The sequence below is a fragment of the Ischnura elegans genome, chromosome 4 (genome assembly GCF_921293095.1).
Source record: "Ischnura elegans chromosome 4, ioIscEleg1.1, whole genome shotgun sequence".
Taxonomy (NCBI): Eukaryota; Metazoa; Arthropoda; class Insecta; order Odonata; family Coenagrionidae; genus Ischnura; species Ischnura elegans.
Window position 1 is genome coordinate 73,663,955 of NC_060249.1, and position 24,238 is coordinate 73,688,192.

Genomic DNA, 24,238 nt, shown 5'->3' on the forward strand with positions numbered 1-24,238 from the left:
GTGAGGGTGACGCGGAAGGGATGTTGGCCATGACTTTAAGCATCGCTCTCGTAATGCGATTACAGGAATCTCTCAGCCGGAGTGGGGGGTAGTGGAATCAAGTATTTTCATACATATACAGCATGCATAAAAATGGATGTTTGAGTGCCCTAGATCGATATAATTCGACACCAAACCATTCGTATTTTATAGACTACATCAAACAATAAAGTGTGCCTGTTAGTTCACAACTTCGTGATGCAAAGTATTAGCCTTGCCGTGGATAAATGATAAATAAGATAATATGAATGATATATAGAATGATAATAAATGATAAATTCTAGGCCAAATATCAGGTTGATATTAACGTGGAATAACTGCCAATACAATCACTCATCCTAATACGTTTCACTAATTATTTTTACGATTTTTTAAATATTTTTATAACATACTATGGTTTTAGCTCGGAAGATCCATGGTATAGGGGTTAATTTAATTGTAAGTATACACAAAAACGATTTATTTGCAGGAAACAGGAAATTAACGGGATAAAGAAATTCTAGACACATTAATAAGTCGCCATTTCTTAGGTGAATTAGGCAGATTCACTGCGCATCAAAAGACCAGGTTTTTCAAGTCAAGTTAAATTTTGTTTTGGTCTTTCGTCGTTTGCGGGAAAGATGAATGTCTATACTTATTCAACCTCGAAATTAGTTTTCATCCCAAACATAAGACTGAAATTAAATGAAATATTTCATATAGAATCAATAATTTAGGATCTCTTAAATTTCTATTGAAGGTGTTTCAATAAAAGGCTATTACCCTATATTATTGGTGCTATTACTATCCCAGTATCTGGTGCTATTACTACCCCAATATCTGATATTATTTGATTATCCTGTACTAGGTGTCTCTTCTGGTTTTATATAATATTTGGTCGGAAATTGTTTGGAATGTGAGCACAGGCTGTACCGAAAATCTGATATCTTTGAGCTTCCAACGTTATATTCGGAAAATGTGCTGATGGAAATTCTTTCAACATCCACAATTAAAAACTTGTGCTAACATTATTATTGAACTATGTTTTCCGGAACCCCCTATCCAAAAACTGCTCTTTACTCTTGAATATCATTTGGAAGAGCAATAAAAAACGTATATGATATTACTGCTATTATTTTTACAGCCAAATTCATTTCAATGGATGATTTTCGTGGGCGTTTATGGACCGCAGGTGTGAATAATGGGAGAATCCAGCGCGAATCACGTGTCAAGGGAACATCGTTGAAGGGACACGCCCCCCTCTCGATCGAAGAGATACACGGACAGCCGGAAGTGAGTCAGAGTGAGCAGGAGCAGAGCGAGACGAGATTTCGTGTCGCCAGAGCCACCTCTGGCGATCGATACGCATCCCTGTCTCAAGAACCACGTTCGATTCAGTCGGAAACGGACGGTGAAACGGCAGCACGCCGATGTGGGAAAAATCGGATGCATTTGGGATTTCTGCCGGTAGGCGTTAAAGCAGTAAAGGCGTTGCCAATGCGTGCATCACACAACCAAGAATCAACTATTTCATAGACTAAATCGAACAATAAAGTGTGCCTGTTATTTCACAACTGGGTAGTTTCCTTCGTCAAAGAAAACGGAAGTCATTGATTGCGATTCGTTACCCACCATTAGTGTATTCATAATACACAAATTATTTGGTCTTATAAATCCCAATTTAGACGAATGTTAATGGTCAATTTCAACCTCATTTGAAAAAGGCTAGATTGGCGCCCATGCGGTGCCACTCCACGCGACGTCACAGGGACCTAGATGCTATATGAGTTGATAGGAGTTTTTCATAGTCTGAGGTTACCAATACTTTTCATTTAATCTCGAAAAATAGATACCGTCATTTAAAAATATAAAAGCGTGAAATACGTACTCCAGAAGTAATAATCTTTCGATTTAGGCCATGAAAAATAATAGGAAACCACTCTACTGCGTGATGCAAATTATTAGCCTCTGAATTACAAGCTACTGGAGAAAAATGATTCTATTCACGCCATTTTCCCCTACAGCGCAACGTTTTTTGTGCCTAAAAATAAGATAATCGGTAGTCAACACAACATCACACCAACCCGATTCCGCAAGTCCAGGTTTTCGTACGATTCAGGAATGGATGCTTTCGAGTTATCTAGGTTTGATCCAGTAAACGCTGTACTCACTAGCAGTGGCGTAACTAGGAATATGGCTTGGGGGAATGTGATGGCGACTCCTCCCTTCCACCAAATCTGGTAAAATTGAAAAAAAATTGACATGCCTGGAAATACATTTTACATCATTTTAGCACTAAAAATTTAACTTTTAGCAGATTTAGTTAATTTACGTTAAAACTAGACAATAGTTTTAAATATTTTTCTATTTCTCTGAGGCTTTTGGGGGGATCTATCCCCTTATTCCCCCTCCCCCCATAGTTACGCCCCTGCTTACCAGTATCCTTGCGCAAGTCCCTGAATCACATGATGACCTGGAATTGCGGGTTAGTGTGGTGGCCTGAGTGTTGGCTTCCGATTATCATATTTTTTTGGCACAATAAAAGTTGTGCTGTAGGGGGACAATGGCATTAAGAGTATCATATTTCACCTCAAACTCGTAATTCAGAGGCTTTTCTCTCATTTTAGAATCCGCTATGATGAAAAGAAAGCGTAATAATAACTTTGGATAATAACCAGCTCAGTTTCAACGCATTCTCGCATTTGTTCTAGCAATTTACCACGAATGCGCAATCAAAATTTTTCAAATTTTGATTGCGCTTTCGTACATATGTCGGATTGCGCAATGATATGTGTCCCGTGTCAGGGACGCAGCTAGGAATTAGGAATTAAGGCTGCGTGGGGGGGGGAGGGGTATGGTGGAGGTATGGAACACCCACCAGGATAAGCGGTGGGTGCGAGATAAATAAATTGCGGAATTTTAAGATAAATGGTTCAAAATGGTGAGTTTTACGCCTTTCTGAGGGATAGTTTATTAATCCTTACACTATTCTATTAGTAATATCAATCCAATTAAGTCAAATGGATTAAACTTAAAAATTTCTCTGAGCTCTGGGGGGGGGGGGTTTATCCCCCAAACGACCCCACCCTCGCTGCGCCACTGCCCCTGTGTAAAACAGCCTTTACCGTCTGCTTGCGAAGTCCATTTGAGAGCTCGGGAAGTTCATGGAGTGGGTATCTTCTTTCCGCTCTACGGTGGCGAAGAGTCTCAAAACCTTTTTAGTTAGCCGTGAAAATTGTTCCGCTTGGCGCCCTCCGCAATTTCCAAACAATGAGAGGAGCTGGGGGTGAATTTAAGGGGGGGAAGAAGGAACTGGAGTGTGAGGTTGGACGTGTTGGTAACCGTGGGAGCGCATTTTTAAAAGATTAAGGATGGCGAAAGAGAATAAGTGGAGAATGATATGCACGAACAGGTTGTTTATCTATCTGGATCGGTATTTTTCCTACGCTCTGTCGCGGTGTTTGTGTTCTAATGAAGTCGGTATATTTTTATCGTTGGGTTGGATAGTTGTGTCTACTCACTTGTGATACCAATTAAGACAGCAAAGTGCATGAATTAAGATTGTTTAAAACTAGAGATAATTTTATAATGAGAGATAATTAGATGACAGTCTTCAACGCTGATGTGATGTGTACTGGGTGGCGAATTCAGAAGAGAAAAAAGCTGTTCGAAATGACCTTTGGATTACTTTTAATATGGCTATTTTCTTTCCCTCATATATTTTAGCCAGTTGTAATGAAAATAAAATTTCTTATCAACGACATATATTTTTAAATAATCACCGGTTTCAAGCAATTAATCTTTGAGCTTAATCTCAACGTTTTTCAGATTGTCTCAGGCAATTATAATCGCAAATTTTACAATGAATTATATAACGTCCCTAAGAATCCTGAGTATTGAATAAATTTCGAAAAGGCTGGGTATCCAAGAAATACCGTTTTCACGTTAACTGCAACGTGCATCCAAAAAAAAATGTTTGCATTGCAATAGCTCAGTAACTAAAGAGTTGCGACCCAATGTTTATGGACAAAATAATGCTGAAAATTTTCTCCCCTGCCACCTCGTAAGGTACTGCAGATTCCTATTGAAACACTCTAAATTAGCACGCGGTGAAAATGAGTGGAGTGCATCAGTTGATAATTCGTCTAGAATGGGAGGGATTCGGGATGTTTTCGTGCGCACCTGATGAGAGGGTAGCTGGTTGTGTTGGGACCGGCAGATTCACCTTGCGAGGTTTGTTTCCTCGGCCGGTCGAGGGAGGCACAGGTGGGGCGAAAAGAGGGGAAGTTGAGGGTCGTCCTCGGATTTTTTCACGGTCGGCTGGGGGGGCGGAGTGGAGGGGAAGGAAAGGGCTCGCTTAGGGGAGGGTGCGGAGGGCCGGAAGGACGACGGGGGGAGGAATAGACCTCACCCCTCTGCTCTCGTTGCAGGGGGGAAAACTTCATCCACGTTTTACCCGGAGGAAATTCCAAAGTCAGAGCGTGATTCAAAACAAATACCCAATGGTGTATATCGTAGATATATCGCAAGACAAAGGCCTTCAACCCCGCGGCCCGCCGGATAATTTCTTGCGCCCCTGAAAGGCTAAAAAAAAAATATTATATCGCGCCACACAAATTAAAATATATATCGGCACACTCGTAAAAAATAAACAGTGCCAAAAACCGCATAGGTCGATTGAAATTTTTAACCAATAAAGATTATCTCACTTTGAAATTATGTTTCTTTTTAATTTCTTTGATATGGTGGCAAAGTGACGTGGAGCATTATGGCCCTCCAGACGATGTGAAATCGATTTTTGGCCCTTGCATTAGAAAAGGTTGAAGATCCCTGCCGTAAGAATATATATCGCAGTATTTTTTGGGAACATTGCTTTTAGCATTGACTTCAATCTTAATAGCAAAGTTATTAAATCCATGGTATGCGAGTACACTTTGTGGAATGGTGACATGATAGATTGAAAAGTTAACTTTTTTGTATTCCAGAGAGATTCACCTCTTAATAATGACCTGAAAATTCCGAAACCGGTATAGTATTTTCGAAAATACTATCTGGAATGCGACAAAGTTTAATTTTTTATCTATGCATTGTATTTAGTATGAAGAATAGTGAACGATTATATTTTCAGAACTCATTCCCCGTTCAAAAATTTACTGTAGTTAGAGTCGGCTGTTTTGCTATTGTCATATGGTTCGACTTCCATAACCTCATTTATTTACCAATAACTCAGGAAGTCCTTTTGTGACCTTCAATTGTACCAAAGCTATTGTACAAAAACTCAGAAATTTTTTTGTCAAAATTCATCTAATGATAAGTTGCACGTTTTGTATAATTTTTTTTAGCGATCTTTGTTATAATACCATAGAGTAAGTATAATATACTTACTCTATAATAATACTCAGCAGAAATTTCCTAATTACCTAATGTCATTTTCAGAAGACATCGGGTAAAAATCAAGAAGTTAGAGCGATAGTAGGTAATGTGTGAAGGGCGCATTTTGTAATTTCCAGCAAAATGGTAGCTATTCTTCTTCGCCGTGGATTTTCCTTCAAGTTTCGTCCTCTCTTAATAGGAAGTGGATATTATTTTAAAATATCGGTAATAAGGTACGCAGGTGTTCGCCCACCATATAATGCGCATGATTAGAATACGGGTTTTGCAAATATTGTCTATTGGTCTTGTACCAGGGAAGGCCGTGTGAGGCGAAACGCTTCGTTCGCATTTAAATATTGTGGAAAAAATTACCAGATTTTATTTAAATATGGGTTTTGTTGTGTCACTATTCTACTGACATCTTAATCTAATAAGTTTTTCCCGTAGTATCTAAACACCTTTCTAGAACTATTTATTAGCCTTCGCAAACTGAAAGGTCACGTATGATATCAAAACTTATGGTTGCTCATCAATTCGATTGAAACTTTGGTGTTGGATATAGTTCCTAAAAGGGCGAAAAAGTAAGCATAATTTTCGTACGATTTGTGTTAGAAAAAGTAAACTAAATGTTCATTACGTCATTTTCTTTTTCCGAAAATGCTACTCTCGGGCAATCATCTCAATATTCCGGTTACAAGGGATGCATGGCCTGGGATAACAACCTTGAGTCTATAGCTACCAGCCAGTAGACCTGCTATGAGTTTTTAACGGAATGGAGCTGTGATCGTATAATATTCTGGGTACCAGATTTTTCTGGGAAATATAATTTTGTAATCGGAAAGGAGCTGTCACCGCTGAGTTCTGAGTGAAAACTGTTTCTTGAATGAGTTGTTGTTTGTCTAATGTAGAGATAATTGTAGGAAATTCCACCATTAAGGAGTAATGTGAGGATGGAGATGAAAAAATTAGGGTTTATTATAGATGGTTTGTAAGTATAAAGGCGAGAGGATGCCGAAGTATTTGGAGAATGTGGTGGGGATTTATTGCATATGAGAATGTAGTGATGACCGATTCATTGTGACTTCCTTTGAATCGCATTTTTTTAATCGAATTTTACGAAGACTCAATCAAATTTCAGGTTTTTAATTTCAAATTACAAAGTTATAAAATATACCGGTTCAATTCGGTAGGCATAGGATTCCATATTTCGATTGTAAATCACGTCGTCATGGCAGTTGGCGACGCGTTTTGATGCTAGCCGCCTGGAAACCAAAGTATGGACATATTCCTTGTTATTTTCGTTTTCTAGATTCTCATGGTCAACTTCAATCTCATATTCCCCGTAAGAATCGCTTTGTAGACTCATTAATCCCTCAAACCCATTCTGACGGCCCTGATACCGTTTTTTATTCCCTTTCATACGGTTTGTCCTCCTTTACTAGCCATTAATAAACTCTAACTACACTGAAACCCCATTGATGCCCATGAATTCGCCTCAATAAATCGATGTTTATGGAGACAAGCCAGGATTCTTTGCCCTCTATGTTATCCTCCGCATGGGAAAAATATCGGTTTGTCATAAATGTTTGAACGAATTGTTTTCCGTGCGCAGGTAGAGTTGATATATGTTCCTAAATTCCTTGTAAATTAAAAAAATAGTGTAATAAATAAGCATGGTGCGTTAAATGAATTCTAATGTTATATACCTTTCAACAAACTGCATAAATTTAGTTGGAATATTTTGATTGTGCATATTTTTCACGATATAAAACGCGATAATGTGTGCTCTTTCGGTACAGAATTAAAAAGAGGTTCAGGCGTAGGTTACATTTATTTGAATGGAGAAGAAAACCGATTATATAGTACTCGGCTTGAATGCAGGGGAGAGAAAACTATTTGAGGAGATAAAAAAGAATACGGAACGATTTTTGTGAGCGTAAGAGTAGTATGATTTTGAAAGTAATGGTTGTACGAATATAAAGTGAAGGGAATAGAATACTATGAAATACCGTCAGTAGACAGAATGAGTACGAATTCCGAGATTTGTAATGTACTTTTTTATGAATCCGCGGGAAAATGCTGGTAATTTCACAGAAAATTATTTTATTGGTAGATTTCTGCTGATAATTATAAAAACGAACAAAATTATCAATGATATTGGCTCACGAATAAAGTCAATAGAATAATCTCGTTTTGGTTCTGTTACACCAAGGGAAAAAAATAAGTCGGAAGTCAAATATATCTACTCGCAAAGCACAATTTTCGATGACGAAGTTTTGATTGCAGTTCTTTACAAGATGTGAGTGATCGGAGAGTGATCCTCAGATTACCGACCTAAGATAAGATTGGGCAGACTATACACTCGTGAAAAGACCGTAAGAGAAAACGGAGGTTGTATTAACTGGTACTTTACGTATCTGAATGAATGGGTGATATTGTTATTTTATTTGTAATCCTACGGAAAGTCGGCGAGAGGTTCCTTGCTCGTGGTCGCCCTTTCAAAGGAAAATCTCGGAAAAAGTGTAAGTAAAGTGATGATCCAGCCATTATGTCAGGCATCCACTCCGCCTGTGGAGCCTCCAGTCTGTCGATTAATGTTATCTTCGCTAGAGATCTCAATTGCCCCGAGGAACCGCGGCGGTTCTCAACGATCTAGTGTGAATTACATGTGGTGCGAATTATAAATAGCTTGCAGGGTTTTTGAATCTCATTTAAGGTAATGTATATTCAATATCGGTTATATATCCATTTTTAATAATTTCTCATTTGAGAATATTTTTAAATGATGAAAGTTGCTATAGTTGGGGGTGATTCCTTTATCATATTAGCCATGCGGCCTCGAAATTAGGGGTGAATTGAAAATTTTAGGCCATGTGGTTGGCAATTTTGGTAGGTTTGATTACTCTAGTATTTATCATTTAAAATGGTTTATTTCCTGATAGAAAGTCTATTCTAGGGAGGAAATAGCTTTAGAGATGACGAACGGATCCAAAATGTTAAATTTATTAATCTCAGAGAGAATATTTTTCTCTCGGATTTTTTGGATTACTTTGAGTTCACCACTGGGAGGACATGAGTTACAGTCGGTAGTCTCTTCCAATAACTGACCAGCCATACGAATCTGCTATTAGTATCTCTTAGAGGGACGATCGTCAAGAAAAAATGGATGAAATCCCAATTTGCATGAAAGTTTCGTATTTATGGATGAAAATAGCTATTTTTAACTAATATTCGTGATAGTCAGTGAGAAAATTGGATGCAAACCTTCGTCATCTTCATATTTATGGGGCAGTTATGAGAAATGTAATGAGAGGTTGGATAATTTTAACGACGACTTAAATTACTATTTTTTGCTTGTCTCTGTTCTAAATAATTTAGAATGTCCTGTTTAAAATCTTGATTTTTAGCTTTTGAAAATTATTCCAGGCTTTGAATGACATTTTTGTTGGTCTTGGTCCTAAAAAGAGTCGTTTCTTGAATTATTTTGGACGTAAATTAAAAATTTCCGAATCCCCAGTTAATTAGTCGGTACCCAATCATATTTCCTGTGCTATGCTTGCTGCAAGGCCACCGAAAACACCTTAAGATGAATACCTAACTATTTTGTCGTTATCTGGAGAGTATATTCATTTGGAGTCCAAATGCACTCATTTAACTGTACATAATGCCTAAGTTATTCAAAACACTTATCTTTGAATTTTAAGCTTCCTTCAACATCATTTGGTTAACCAGCTTGACATAATTGACTTATATTTGACCGGAACGGTGATGACATCTAGACGAAACGATAGTGGCAGATTCCAGTCCGGTGCACATTGAATTTTGCGAGAGACCTTAATTTTTATTGAAGCTCTTGAGAAAAATCGGGAAGATACTAGATATAATTGAATACTTGGGTTTTTTTCTGTCGTTATTTGCTCTGTGCAATGAATGACATTTTCTCTGCGGTAGCTTGCTTTTCAAGACAGCAAATCTTGATCTTTTTCTGCCCGATTATATAACTCCGCGCGCTTAATTTAGATAATCAAGTATGCTTCCGAAGAGGCCGTTCGGAGAAATATCTGAATCTTCGCCATAGGTACTTAATGTTATGTAACCTCCGCGCGCTTATTTCAAAGAAAATATTCATCGATTTTGTGCTATGAGAGATTCGTTTTTTAAGATGCACATTCGCTCGTATATCGCTCTTGATATTTTTGAAGAGAGGTTTTTCCATTCATATATTGAGAAAATAGTATTATACTTCCTTTCCTGCTGTTTATTGATGCAGACCAAGCAGCTTGGGGCTGTTGCTTTCATGATCAGCGCACAATAGAATCCCTCTCGTCAGAATATTCCCGCTGGCTACATACTTAGTTTTCGTACGTGGCGTGCCGTGACGCCACTCGCGGTTCCCGCAGCACGGTGGCGACATCAAGTAGTTGAACTCTGCACTCGCTGTTACTCCAACGCGCGTGTCATTTGAAAAGGCCGCAGCGTGCGTCGCCGAGAAAATATTTTGTTACAATGTCGACCTCGGATTAGGATATGGTTATCTAGTCCTATTATTTTGCAGTCATCCTTTCATTTAAATTCTTGCCAGAGCCAACGTCGTTCATCTTCGGTTATCATTCGAAAATTCAGTTATTTTCTCGCGAAGTGATTTGACTTTCTTCTCACTTTCCACCGCAATAATGCAAAAATACGAGGTGTATTAAAATTGTTCACCACGTAAGAGTATCTAATGACTAGATTAGGCATAAAAATTATTTTTTTTCTCCATAATTTTCCTCTATACGTCTTTGTTGGCATATTCGTTCTTTCGCAAAAAAAGATTCGCAATGTAAAGGTGGTGGTGTCCCCCTCTTCTTAACGTCTTCCCGGATTACCCACTAAGACGTCTTTGTTTCTGCTGCGAATTTCTCATGGGCGTTCTATTGCCCGCCGTTTAGCTGGCAGGCAGTCGTCTTCTCCTCTACTGGCGATCGGGCGCTTGTACTTATCGCGCGGACCGACCGTAATGTCCGCTGTTCGCTGAATTTCTGCGAACGGCGACTCCTTTGCCTTATCAAAGAAACTGTTTGCCCGTTCGGGCTGAAGTTCCTTCAGTGTTTTTAAGTTTGTTGCTTCGTGCAGCCTGGCAATGGTCTCGTATCTGGTCGCAAAAAAAATTGGTGGCAAAAAAAGAAACCCAATCCAGGTTTAATTATGCTAATTTTGATGGAGTGCGTTTTGGTTTTATCGTTTTCATTGATGGATTCAAAAATAGGTTATGAGATGAAAGTTGTTTATGATAACGTTGACCCTCTTTTTTTCAACTGAATCGATTTTTCATGCAGTGTAATTGAAATTTCATTGATTTCATCATTCTCTATATTATATAGATTTCATACGGAGGCAGCCTTCCAGGAGTAGATTCGTGAAACATAGCACCTTTAATGTTTCTTTTACACCTCATAGCCACAATGTCGTTTTAGATGACCAATCAGGAGTAACCTCTCTGTGATTAATAACTAATCTCGTCAGACTCTTGTTCCAAATTCTACGGAATTAGTAAAATCTTAAATATCTCAGTTTAACTTATTGCCACAAGTTCAAATCTGTATTTTAAATTGGCAATTATTGTCTAGAGAGTGTAAAATTTGAAGTTTGGAGGATTCCCTGATAATTTCTCTTTTAAATAAATTATAAAAGTGGTACGTATATTTAAGTTGTGACTTCAGGATATGTTACGTGTATCCTCTCCTTATAAAAATAGTAAGTTTTTCGTAAACCTAATACATTTTCATTGCACGTAGTCTCACAATCAGTGGCGCGGCGATGGGAGGGGGGGTCTGGTGGATAGACCCACCCCCCGCCCCAGAGCTCAGAGACATTTTTAAGTTTAATCCATTTTACTTAATTGGATTGATATTACTAATAGAATTGTGTAAGGATTAATAAAATATCCCTCAGAAAGCCGTAAAACTCACCATTTTGAACCATTTATCTTTAAAATTCCGTATTTTATTTATCTCGCACCTACCGCTTATCCTGGTGGGTATTCCATACTTCCACACCACTCGGTGTTATGTGCACCTAAACCCCCCCCCCCCCCTGCCTTAATTCCTAGCAGCGCCCCTGCGTTGTCTAGTAACAAAATTGATAACGTAATGTAATCCAAGACGTACCGATAAAATATGTTTGGTGCACATTATTTTGTTTTTACTGTTTCATTTCCGATCTTACGAAAGAAAATCCAAGCTTTTCATAATTTAGCTTATTTATTTTAAAGAGTGAACTTCGGGGTGGGTTTTACCTTACACGGTGTTGACGTCACAGGTCCACACTGTGGCACATGTGGCGATGGTCGTACTTTCTCTAAAATGGACATAAAGGATTCTCCTTTAATATGAGTGCAAACAAGTGCGTACCCAGGATCATAACTAGGGGGGGGGGGGGAAAGCCATGGTCTAGAGGGTGGGCAAGCCATGGTCTAGGGGCTTCAATCCAAGTTGTGACATTAGTTTATGAGATTATTTCCTTGAAAAAATAGTTTTATTTTAGTTAGTATATCTCATGCATATAATTTTTCATGGGTTTAAAGGAAATTTGTTGAATGCTTTCGTTTCAATTCAGTACTTATTTTGCTTAAAGACTTTTGCGATTTTTGCTTCTAGAGGGGGGCAGCTGCCCCCCCCTGCTCCTCTCTGGGTACGCCTAGAGTGCAAACGATTTTGGACTCCGCCGTCATACACGCCGTAGCAGGCATCTAATTTTGCCGAAATCTTTGTTTTGCAGCGTGAGAAATGAGAATTGAATACTTTGCGACACTTATTTTAATTACCGATGTTTATTTTGTGTAAATGATCATTAACATTTTATGTGGATAGCGTAACAGAGGCCTCAGACGAATCTGACCAGACGTCTGCGACGTAGTTTTTGGTCGAGGTACTACTTGGAGCCTTAAGGATTGAATGTCTCCTCTTTCTCCATCCATTATCATCGTATTGTGAATGATAGTGCCATCTGTTCTTCCGTATCCTTTACAAAAGACCTCATACCGCCTTTCATCTTTCAACTACCTCTCATTTATTACCTTATCAATTTCCGCTTTGGAATGAGAGCTAAATGCTGTGGTAGTGTGTAAAGGCTTAAGTTAAAGCGGCGTAATCCACATGCGATTGATCAGTGGAAATTCTAAGAGATGATAATCCTGCGGAGATACTCGAAACGACTCTAAAGTGCATCGATTTACACGTGTAAGATGAGTGATGGAGAAACGCTTTGTCATGCTGCAGACTTTTTGTAAGCTTAAATATTTTCGCATAAGTTTAACCTTTTGCTTAATTTTTGGCTAGTGTGTATTTATGGTATTAAAACGAAGACTAGCTTCCTAAAGCGGCGTCATGGACACACCAGAAAGTAAAATAAAATCAAAGCTCTTGATATCCTTCACTCATAATTTCATTTTTAATCTTGTTTTTTGATCGAATGATGAAGAACTATTGCAATTCTTTGCTTTTAACCTGCGGGGAACAGATTAAGTAATCATTATCATAATACTTATTGGTACTTTCATTTATAGAAATTTTTTGTTTTACCTTTTTTCTTTGTACGATGTACAATTGTAGAACCTTGTATTCCTCTTAAAAGCACTTCCAACCTACAACCTAAAGTTCGTTGGTTGATGTAGTTAGGTACGGAGATGTAAGTCGAAAGAAAATCCCCTTTACAGAGAGTGTTAGTTAATTAGAAGAAGGCAAAACACTGAGCCAAACAGTTTACAGGAAACCTGTGAATAGTAAAAAAATATATACATAAACTCTGATTCACGTCTCTACTTTGGGAGCCACTATCTTTGACATTCGTGGACTTGCTACCTATGAAGTTTGGTACGCGAAACGAAGTGTAGTTCATGAAAATTTCAAAATATACTCTTGCAATTGCTCCTTATCGAAGGTCAGCCACAAAAAAGGCTTTTTGCTGGATCTTTCTTTAAATTTAGCCAAAAATCGGAATTTTTATGTAGGTTCTTTTGTCGATACTGGTCAAAGCATTCTAAAAGTGTCCATCAATGCTACTACTATATAAACTTCGTTTCCACAAAAAAATTGATTGAAAGTTTAAAATCGCGATTAAAACAAAACTTGATGGTGACGGCACTACCTTTTTTGAGTTAATAATAAATTAATTTCTGAAACTGAAGTCAAATCACTTTAGCAGGTACGATGGCGGGGTGTTAATTACTGGGTAGAATATGCATGCCATTTTGAGAAAAACTAATCCAATGTTTGTAATATTTAAGAATCACGTCAAAAATAAAACGTTTGGGAGATTGATTTTTTTAGTTTCCAGAAATTTAATGCTGTAATTAATGTTAAATTGGGTTAATTGCATGGAAATGGTGTAAGGCCCGGCTCTAAAACCTGGAAAAAGTCATAACTGAAATATGTTAGGACTGAATTATACACTATCTCTTTACTCTTATTTTACCCGAAGAATGTCGTCTAGTTTTCAGAAAAAAAGCATTCCCCTTGAATAAAACTCGAGAAAAGTATTTTTTGAGAAAAGTTGTGGATCTTCTTCCGTAATTTTTACCATTTCTTTCTGTCTCCCGCAGGTCACCAGCAGTTGCAATTGTTGCAATCGCACGCAGCGGCCGCCATCGCCGGGGCGTCCCAGCAACAACAGCAGCAAGAGGCCTTGCTTCGACGTCACTCGTCCGTCAGCGATGTGCCGCTGCCCCTGGACTCTGCACACTCGGCGGCCACCGCGGCCGCCATCGCCGCCTCCTGCACCTCTCCCGGCGGCGGTGGGAACGTCCTCCGCAAAGTGGCCAGCCTCACGCTGGACCGCGCGACCATCGACCAGAGGATAGCCAAGCCCAAGTTCGTCCCCGAGAAGTTGGACTTCCAGATCTACGAGAAGTTCGAAGGTGAGTGTTCCATGAACGGGTGAATTTTGGATTCAAAAGCAAAAGGAATCGGTTCGGATGATTCCTGCATTTTCTTGAGGTTCTTACCGCGTCCGTTGGCTTTTTTTTACTATAGTTTCACTGACGTTGCAATTAGCGTCTTCAGGTGAAAAGTGATAAAACACATCAAACTACCGCCTTATATAAGCCTTTATATCCAAGCGCTGCTCTCTCATTGGTCGGCGGTTGGAGAACCCTTTTCCTGAAATAAACTGAACTTACTTTGTTATTCCTTATAAATTTATGTGGGATTACAAAGTTTTAGTTTTATTATGCACTCTCTCCGCACGCGCTCTTACCTCATTGTTTTGGACATGCAGAGCTGCGCCGTGACCAAATGCCTAGGTCAATATTGAAACCACCCACTTTCAGTTTTATTTTTGGAAATGGAAAAAGTTAGGAAATTTAATGCTAACAAATTAATTTTTTTATTGCAGTTCTGATACCTCACCTCCTTCGTGAGTGTCAAACTAAATGTAAATAATAATTGAAATTGAGTTTACGCGAACTTTCGAAAATAAGGCGCGAACAAAAAAAGAGAGTTGTAGCTCCAAATTCAGTTGATTGACTGGATTCAGTAATCGCGATCATTTCGACCTGAATATTTTCCTGAGATTGGGAATAAAACTTTTTCATCACTAGACATAAAGTGCATGGGAAGGTATTTCACTCCTCATGAATGGAATGCTTTTGATACCTACACCCAACTTAAACACTCCCCCAATGGAGTTTTTTTTACAATTAATCTAACATAATTGCTGCTTTTCAGCGGTATAAAGTTTTTTATCGCTTGTTTGATCTTATTATTTGAAAATGTACACAATATCGTAGCATTTACCGGACGAAAAAAGTACGGCGGTTTTATTTTCACATAAATATAAACGCCTCACGGCTTTAACAGTGTTTGATATTCAATACTGAGCTCATTTTCAGCATTTAACGTACCATTCGGTAGTATTCTGTGGCCTTTCGGACGTAAGCTCATACCAAGCACCCCGGAAGTAAGTAGTTGGGAGTATTGGCCTCTTAATGACTCCCATCGTCAACCTCCGCGAACGTAGTTAATGAGAAATAATCTCCTCCATTTTCACGGCCACTTAATCGCGGTAAGGCATCGCCCGGGTTCAGCGGTGCTCTTAATTGCGCATTAAGATCCTTTTACAGGAGGTTCGAAGACTTGATGCCGGTCTCTCCAAAGGTTCCTCGTGAAGAATGCGATCTTTACGTACCTTACGAAGCGCCACCTTTAGAAAAGCACTCGCTGAAATTTTTAAGCGGTGGTTTCAGTTGATAGACAGGTAGTGAAATGGATAAGTTAGACAAGGAAGTTTTAACTTAAAGATTCCGCGTGAAATATTATGCATACGACTTGGTCGTTGCCCTTATTATCATATCATCTTTTGGTTGCGTTATTATTCAGCGAAATCCTAGTGTTTTTAAATTACGCAATAAAAAATTAAATTATTTTCATTCCAACGTTTAATTTTGGGTGTGAAACAATAATATACATACTGCGGTAAGTCCGCTTCCCTCAATCGGTTACAGGAGCAAGCGTTCCTGTTGACTGTGTGCAGTTGAATAACGTTGGAAAAACTATTTTCACATACCCTTTACCTGATGTGCGTATTCTTTTCATCTCACACCGCTTTTACTGTCTTACCGCCCTTACTTGCTTACCGCGTTTGAAAGATGCTAAAAAATAAATGCTGGCTACAGACTTGGACTTTGCAATTCAGCGGATTGTTTTAATCATGCATTATATGCTTCGATCACAGTGGGATGCATGATTCCAAATATTCCGTAAATTGTGAAATTCCAAATCTTGATTAAATTAATACGTGAACTTCCAAGAACAGCTTATCGAGGCACTATCTTTAGTCTTTCACCGAGATCTTAAAACTGGCCGTATTGATATTTTCTCTCGTTGGCGTGTCAGCGTCACGTATTACTGATCCTTCATTCCCGATGAAATTTGATTTGGAGGGCAACAGTAGGAAGAGATTTGTGAATCTCTCCATTTTCAAACATAGAGAAGTAAAAGAGCATCCCAATCATTGTTTCCATTGCGATCTCACCGTCATACACCTGATAACATGATTTCACTTCTCATCATCACTGATCAACACATGGGCGTACCTAGCGAGGGGCAGGAGGGGGCAGCGGCCCCCCCCCCCCCCCAGAAGCAAAAATCGCAAATGTCTATAAGGAAAGTAATATTTTTTCAAGCACATAATTTTAAAAACTATTATAGAGCTGTTACAGTTTCCTTAAAATGTTGATTTCATTCACCTTTTCCATGCTTAAATCTTACCTATAACTTGAACAACCATGGCTTGCCCCCCCCCCCCAAGTTTTGATCCTGGGTAGGCCCTTGGATCAACAATCATTAGATTGGTTTGAAGTAGCTCTCCACTCAATCCTCCCGTCAGCCAATCTTTTCACATGCACTGTTTCACATCCTCCTTTGATTGTTCCATATATTCCATTCGAGGTCTTCCGTTCTTGTCATCCACTTGTGCCTCGTCGATTAGATTCAGGTGCGGATCCAGGATTTCTTTCTGGGGGGCACAAGGATACCTCGTAATACATAACGAACGCAATGATAATGGGATCGTATTAAAAATCTTGTATATTTTTAAAGGTCTGGGGGGGGGGGCACGTGCCCCCGACCCCCCCCCTAGATCCGCCTATGATTAGATTGTTTCGTCTTCTTGTTGAAGTTTCCAAGAGGCTTCTCTACTCTTTTCATGTCTACCCCATTACATACTTGCTCGATCGATCCATTTGATAATTATCATTCATCTGTAGTACCACATTCCGAAAGCCTCCATCCACGCAGTAAAGTGCACCAGAAGAATGACGAGAATTCAATAGATCGACCGAGTAAGCAATGAGGAATTCCTACGAAGAGTAGCAGAGAAGAGAATCCTCGTCAAAACCGTGATAAGAAGACGAAACGACGTAATGGGAAAAAGAAAAATTGCCTCTCCCCTGTGAAGCGTTCTATCCGATGTATTTTCACGGTCCGCACATTTCCCGTAATTAATCTTCACCCGCATACTGACATTAGGTGCGTATTTAGACTCCCAAGGGCATTGCAGCAAGGTGATTTGTCACGCTGTACCATGTGTGCATGGAGAGGACTTATTGACCGGAAGGAGTAAAAATCGGCATTGAAATCGATGCATTGTAATGGGAGTTCCCTGAAAAAGATCATACACTGGTGTGTTCTTAATATTAAGGAGTGAAACTTTACTATGTTACCCAAAGGCTAGCCAGAACGTGCTGTTATAGTTTGGAATATAATTGGGCGCAAATTACTTCATTTAGCAGTATAATGTATCCGCCTAATTGTAACTCCTAATCTCTTTAATATGCATGATGACTATGCGATACTAAGTCTGCTAGTGGCCCTACACACACATTTGAAGTATTGTATTTTTTTGTAATAGTTAACTGTGGCTTATTGAGTGACAAGTATATGTAAATTGAATATCTTCGTCCCGTGGAAGTATTTTGGTTATTGAAGTGAACTCAGTGACCAGCAAATCATGGAATTTAATGGTTATCAACTTGATGTCATTAAAAGAAATCGAACAATGGCCTCTGCTATCAGGGGATGGCGAATCGTATATATCACTTTATCTCATATTATCTCGCTCTTTCCTTTTAGACATCGATATCTGTTATACATAGGTTGACCATTACTCTGGCTTCATACTGGCGTACTCGCATACTGAGTAACAATAGGAATGATATTATTTACGAAGAGTGTAACAGAAGCGATTTTATTCTACGTGCTATTTTACGATTAATTTATCCTCTTCTAATATGTATTCCAGAGCGGATTCTGTTGTAAAACATTTGAAAAGCGCGAGGTGATGCACTGTATTCTAGGTTAGTCGGAGCTAATTTGAGTTCAGAGGAATCATTTATACGTATACCTACATGTCAGACATCAAAGCCTTCGCATCATTATTGAAAGCAGAGACTTGATGTATAAACTTTCCCCTATTTGTAAGTTTAATACTACTTCCATTGCAATTTCTGCATTCAATTATGCTGAAAAATCATTTTACTTTATAAGAATTAATACGCAAACCGTGTATCGTTTAGCGTGTATTTACTGTTCATGTTCATTTTGCAGGGGAAAACGTGCGATCAACTAATCTTAACCATTTTTTTCAAATTTGGGCGCCACATCTACAGTATATTTGGCGAGAAAATTAAGATTGTAGAGCGTGCGAACAATAATACTGGTTGCAGGGATAGCTACTTCTTGGATTATTATTTATATCTTTAACGTATTTATTTTCATGATATTTATTTTTCTGCGAATGTAGGTATCCATTGCGGAGTTTTTAAACGATCTGAAGACCTTGCTAGGGAGGAAAGATTTGGTGATACTTAACTGTGGCATATCGAGGGATAAGTATGTGTAATTTGAATATCTTCGTCTGGTGAAAGTATTTTGGTTACTGAAGTGAACTGCTTGACCAGAAAATCATGGAATTAGTGGTTATCAACTTGATGTCATTAAAAGAAACCTTTTCTGTGATTTTGTGGGAGATATAATTAAAGTTATTCATGCATTTGATGAAATGTACGAAGAAAATGTTTAGTGTGAGCTATTTCCGGAGAACGTGAATTGAAAGTCACGTATTAGCAATTGAAATTGTTATGTTTTTCCTACCAACGACGGCAGTTATTTGCGCTGCATATTTAAAATCAAGAATCCAGGTGTAGAAACATGAAAATCGTAAGGCAATTGAAGTCATTAAATGATCGATTAGTCTCTAACTCTATGCAATAATCAGATGTCGATGTAAATGGTTAAAAGGAAATATTTGGTATGATAAATGTAACTAGCTGCTCTTTTCCATTCATCGTGAAACAGTTGTATTTTAATTTGATGCCATGGAATTCAGTTAATTTATTAATTAATTACAATCGAAATAATCTGAAATATATAAAGATTAACCAGTGACTTCAAAGTCATATATCTATTCTGAATCCTTTATTCCATCGCATTTGAGACTAGTCCCATGCATTTGTCCTATGCTGCAAGGTCTTGGTTGAATCATTGGTTTTTCTTACTTCCCTGCTAATCATTCGCCAAAAGACGAAGGCTTCATTCGCTTCAAATGGTCGAAGGCAAATTGTAGCAATCTTCATTCATGGCGGAAAAAAGGCACGCATGCAGAATTTCCATTGTTTCTCATATTACCTCCGCGGAATTCCCAGTTACGCCCGCCAATTTGCCCCAAATCGAATGATGAGAAAATCTGAATGGGCGACAAATTGGCCCTAAGATAAGGGGGCGGGGCCATCTCTCCATCGTCGTGTCTTCCACCAGCCTCACGCACGGTGACACCTGACGATCATAATGCGTTGCCAGATGGACGTATGCCTCCATTTAATGACATCCATGGGTGCGTGCTTACGAAAACGCGATACGAAAATAAATCATATTTTCCGTTATCAAATGGCTTTGACAATCCAAGGATTCATTTCCGGTTTGATATGAAGAAATGTTCTTAAAATATTACCTGGAAATAGTATTTTTGTGAGACATCATCTAATTAAATTTAATGTTTAATTGATTTAAAAAATTAAATTCTGGAGAGAGAATATGATTGAGCTGTTGTCAGCAAAACTGTGGCAGTTCTCGCCATGTAGATAACGTTATTATTTTTTTGGGGTGAGCTGATGTGTGATTAGAATTATGACCAAAAATTATACATCTCTGCTAATACTTACCTCTTGGAAATGTGAGAAATTTATTGTTTTCCCTTCTTTATTCACCATTGGAGATATATAATTTGATAATTAATACATAACTATAGCAGAGGCGTAATTAAAATTGGGAAAAATATTCCACTTGCATACATCGCTTCATTCTACGTACATTAAACTTATTTAAGTCGTCTTTTTCTTGCAATTTCGCCAGTGACTCGGGATATAAAAATGGACAGAGGGTTTTTTTTCTATTAATTCGCACAGAAGAAAAACGAACGCTGTCGTGAATAAGTTACAGTATTACGCATAGGCGGGAACGCATTAAATTTTCATAATAAAAACAGAAGACTCACGGGTAGTCCTCTCGAGCTTGCCATTCTTGGAAACCAAATTTCATAAGATATGTCCCGACTCAGGACTCTTGGGGCAAATTGGACGAAAAAGAAAGCCCAGGGAAATGTTTAATTCGCATCGCCGAACGAATCTTCGCGTCGGATCTCACTGTCTCGTGGCGAAGACTCGCGGAGATAAAACTTTCAGATACGAGGCAGGGAGACCATTTCGCGGCATACGATATGAGCTTCGAGGTGCTCGCAGGAGGGGGCGAACCGGAGAAATGAGGGGCAAAAACACTCTCTGAATGCAGGAAACCATTATGCGAGACGCCCATGGGAGATCAATTTCGCCGAAAAAGGTAGCGGAGGGAGGGACATAGGTAAATTGTCGGGAAACAAGACTCGAATAGTCAAGGAAACGAGACTCAAGGTGGTCGTGGGAGGGTGTAGCCGAAATTGGGATCAAAAATAACTTTCGTGGCCAAGGTCGTCTCATTTTTTTTCATCGAGGATGCTCTTTCTGCGTGAAACCATACACATTGAATTTGGACGATCATTGGGCCATTTAATAGTTTTTTCGCATTATCGTGAATTTCGCAGTCTACAATGTACCGCTTTGTAAAGGATACCATCATTGAAAAATTCTGGTGGTATACTAACTTCGAGCCAGTTACTATATTTATTGAAGTATTCTACCCATAAAGGTAGGTTTCCGTGGGGCACTTAAAAAGAATTCTGGGAGCCTCCCTTTTCATCAAGTATTTCCCTTTTCAATCCACAATAAGGCCTACTCCCTTTCGTTCTATCTAAAAATCCTATTCTCTTCCTTTCTCTCCCTCGTTTACCCAACATTTCATCACTAAAACTGTTTTCTGCATCCCCTCCCCGCTAAGTACTTGCTCCATACATACATTCCGTCTCCTCCATATCTCATCCAGAGGCTGCCTCTCCTCACCCACCATATCCAGCACTTAGTCGTTCCTCCTCCGATTCTCCTCTTTACTTTCTCCATTCTTCTCCACAACCACATCTCTAACTCCCCCAGTCTTCTCTCGTCCTCCTTCCTCAGTTTCCATGTTTCCGCACCGTAAAGCGCAACACTCCAGATGAGACTGTTCACTGACCTTTTCATATACTTGATAAATTTGTTGTATATGAGATGAGCTATCGGATGTATGAATGTAGTTCCGACCACGTTTTGAGTGGCGACTCGTAGCCCATCCTCAAGCAAATTGTTTATTGTTAGGTATAAGAGCTACGTGTAACATAATTTCTACTTAAGAACCAACCTGAAAGCGATTAAAGATCTTAAGGGTTATTAGGTCATTAAGACTCTTGAAATGACACGGCTAAATATCTTTCAGGGCAAGAGTATTGTTTACATATCGGTGAAAGACTTGATGTATTGAATTGTGGGGAGCAAAGTTCTGCGTGTTTTCAGTTTTTCAAAACACGAGAATTGACATAGTTTTGTCGAAGAGGCTAAATGGCTACTTGATATGTTAAATTTCTTTTTGTTTTTGGTCATAATTCTTTCGGTAAAATTCGTTTTTGTCTTTTGATTCGTCCTTTCAACCGTTATCTGCCATTACTTATTTGAGATGTGGTGATAACCACAGCATTTAAAAAGGATGTTAACAAAATCGGTTCTCCTTTATTTCGCGGAGCAGCGAACCGACCAGTAGATATTACCTCGCTTACCTCACTGCACGTTTTGGCCCGCAAGTTTTCCTTCTCTACGTCCATGCGTGAAACATTCAGATATCGACCCGCGAGCGTTCGCGAAAAAAAAAGCGCTCCACCCACAAGGTCTGGGCTATTGTGACAGCCCTAGTTTTAACCTTGCTTTTTCTCCTAACCGACACAATAACCCTCTCCAAAAGTCATTGGGCGTGTTCTCCCCTCCCTGCTGATACCTGTAGAAAACCGGATGATTGAGGATGATGTGTAGGCGGGCATCACTTTTCCCTTTGGACGCAAACGACCCCGCAGGGCAAGAAGAGGTTGGGGTAGGTGGGGCTTGCAGGGAAGGACAATACAGTATAAAGAATGAGAAGACGGGAGGAACGGGAGGCAAGATTGTATTAAGCTTGTTTTGTGGGCGATTTCGGTCATCTAAATTTTCTTGCTCACAGTCCTGGTGAAATCTCTCGGTGTTGCGCAGTAGACAGTTTTGAGGCTGGAAAAGGCTCTTCTCATAATGAAATGAGGAAAAAAACTTTTTTCCACCAATACTATTTAAAAGTATTTTTATTCCACCAATTTATTTAAAAATATTTTATTTCCCCAATTTATTTATAGGTATTTATTATTCCTTCAATTTATTTATTGGTGTAAAACAAAGTTTTTTCATTTCATTATTAAAATGAACTTCCACAAAGCTGAACCATAGACGATAGAGGTAAGGCTCTTCTATAAAAATCGGTAGTCGTGTATTGTTAGATAAAGTTCGGACGTTGGGGTAGAACGCTGATAGGACGGAATTTTATCAACTAGTTTCGTCGACAACTTCGACGTTTGTTTTATGCATCCGCATATGGTCCGATCCCCTTTTATGTACAAGAATGTAGAGGACATTGACTTTGGCGAATAATGCACTTTATCTGTGTCACAGCCCGGTATGAGTTTTGGATTTCCTCAAGACGCTTGCCCATTATCTTCTGTTCTGCTTTTTCTACCATTATCTCACGATCCTCATAGTCTCTTTAAGTTTTCTTCCAAACCCTTCATCCATCATTTCAATTATCTTCCTCTTTTTCACTTTACAACCGCATTTTAGTGTAGCAGCTTAGGAATTGTGAATAATTTCTTCCCTCATTCTTTAAAGTGATCTAGTTAAGTTAATCTTTGGTTCTCCACTTATCTCATTAAGTCTTTACTTCTGTTAATATTTCCTATTTCTATGTTAGTTCTTGTAGGGCATTTTACACTGTCGGTCCCAGGACCATATATCCTTCGTAAAACTTCTGATAAAATCTCGTTAAAGCAAGTTCCTTTTTTTGAGATATGACCCACTTTTTGCTCGTATGTCACGACCAGTCTGATAGATTTTGATTACAATCTTCTTACACAGAAGGGTGGATTTCAAGAGCCTAAAAAATCAAATTCTGCGTTATTTCTGGCCATTATCGTCTTGTGGGCCTCTTTTGTCAAGAGACGTTTATGATTTCAATTATCAATATATGTCGAATAAAATAATCAACGAGATTCGATTCGCAATGCAATAAATGGGGGTTGAGCTTCTACGGCCTCGGAAATTATAGAAAAGAAAATGAGATTCGATTCGATGTCGATTTCGCGTATCGACTGATGGTCAGCAATGGAGATCTAGCGTCATCGATTGTCGATACTCAACTATGATAACGACTGTACAAACCCCTTTTGTAGTGTCCTGCATCCACTTAATGATTATTATTAGGTCTAGTCTTTTTCAATGACCATCGGCTGTTGATTGTCAGCAGTCATCTATTTGCGATAATCAACGATCGTTATTGGCCATGTATAGTCACTGAATCCTCATACACATAATGCTATGGAAATTACCTCCCTATTGCCCATACTTCATCTCAGTGTATGTACATGGTCGCCGTTTTTTGTTTTATTGCCGAGATATTCTTTGGCAGTTTACCCAGTGGCAACCCATTATACCGAAAGTTGATTGAAAAATGGTAGGTAACTGGTATAAAATACTCATAAAATTGTCAGCATGGAAATTGGAGTACTTTCGCATCGTTGATATCTCGTGGAAATTGTCGTTAATAGTTAAAACCATAGACTCACATTCGATTGATCATACAGCGCAGGTTATTACTAATTTGTCATCGGAGATTTGGAAGAC

The 24,238-nt window shown here is 38.8% G+C and overlaps 1 protein-coding gene across 3 annotated transcripts in view; it reads left to right on the top strand.

The window, feature by feature from the left end:
* The window catches only part of LOC124157667 (protein cappuccino), a 159,716-nt gene that overhangs the window by 66,777 nt on the left and 68,701 nt on the right, over positions 1-24,238 (top strand). For all 3 annotated transcript variants that reach the window (XM_046532598.1, XM_046532600.1, XM_046532601.1), the window contains exon 3: positions 13,973-14,287. In XM_046532598.1, the coding sequence (XP_046388554.1) occupies positions 13,973-14,287 (315 nt within the window). The remainder of the gene's footprint in view (positions 1-13,972; positions 14,288-24,238) is intronic.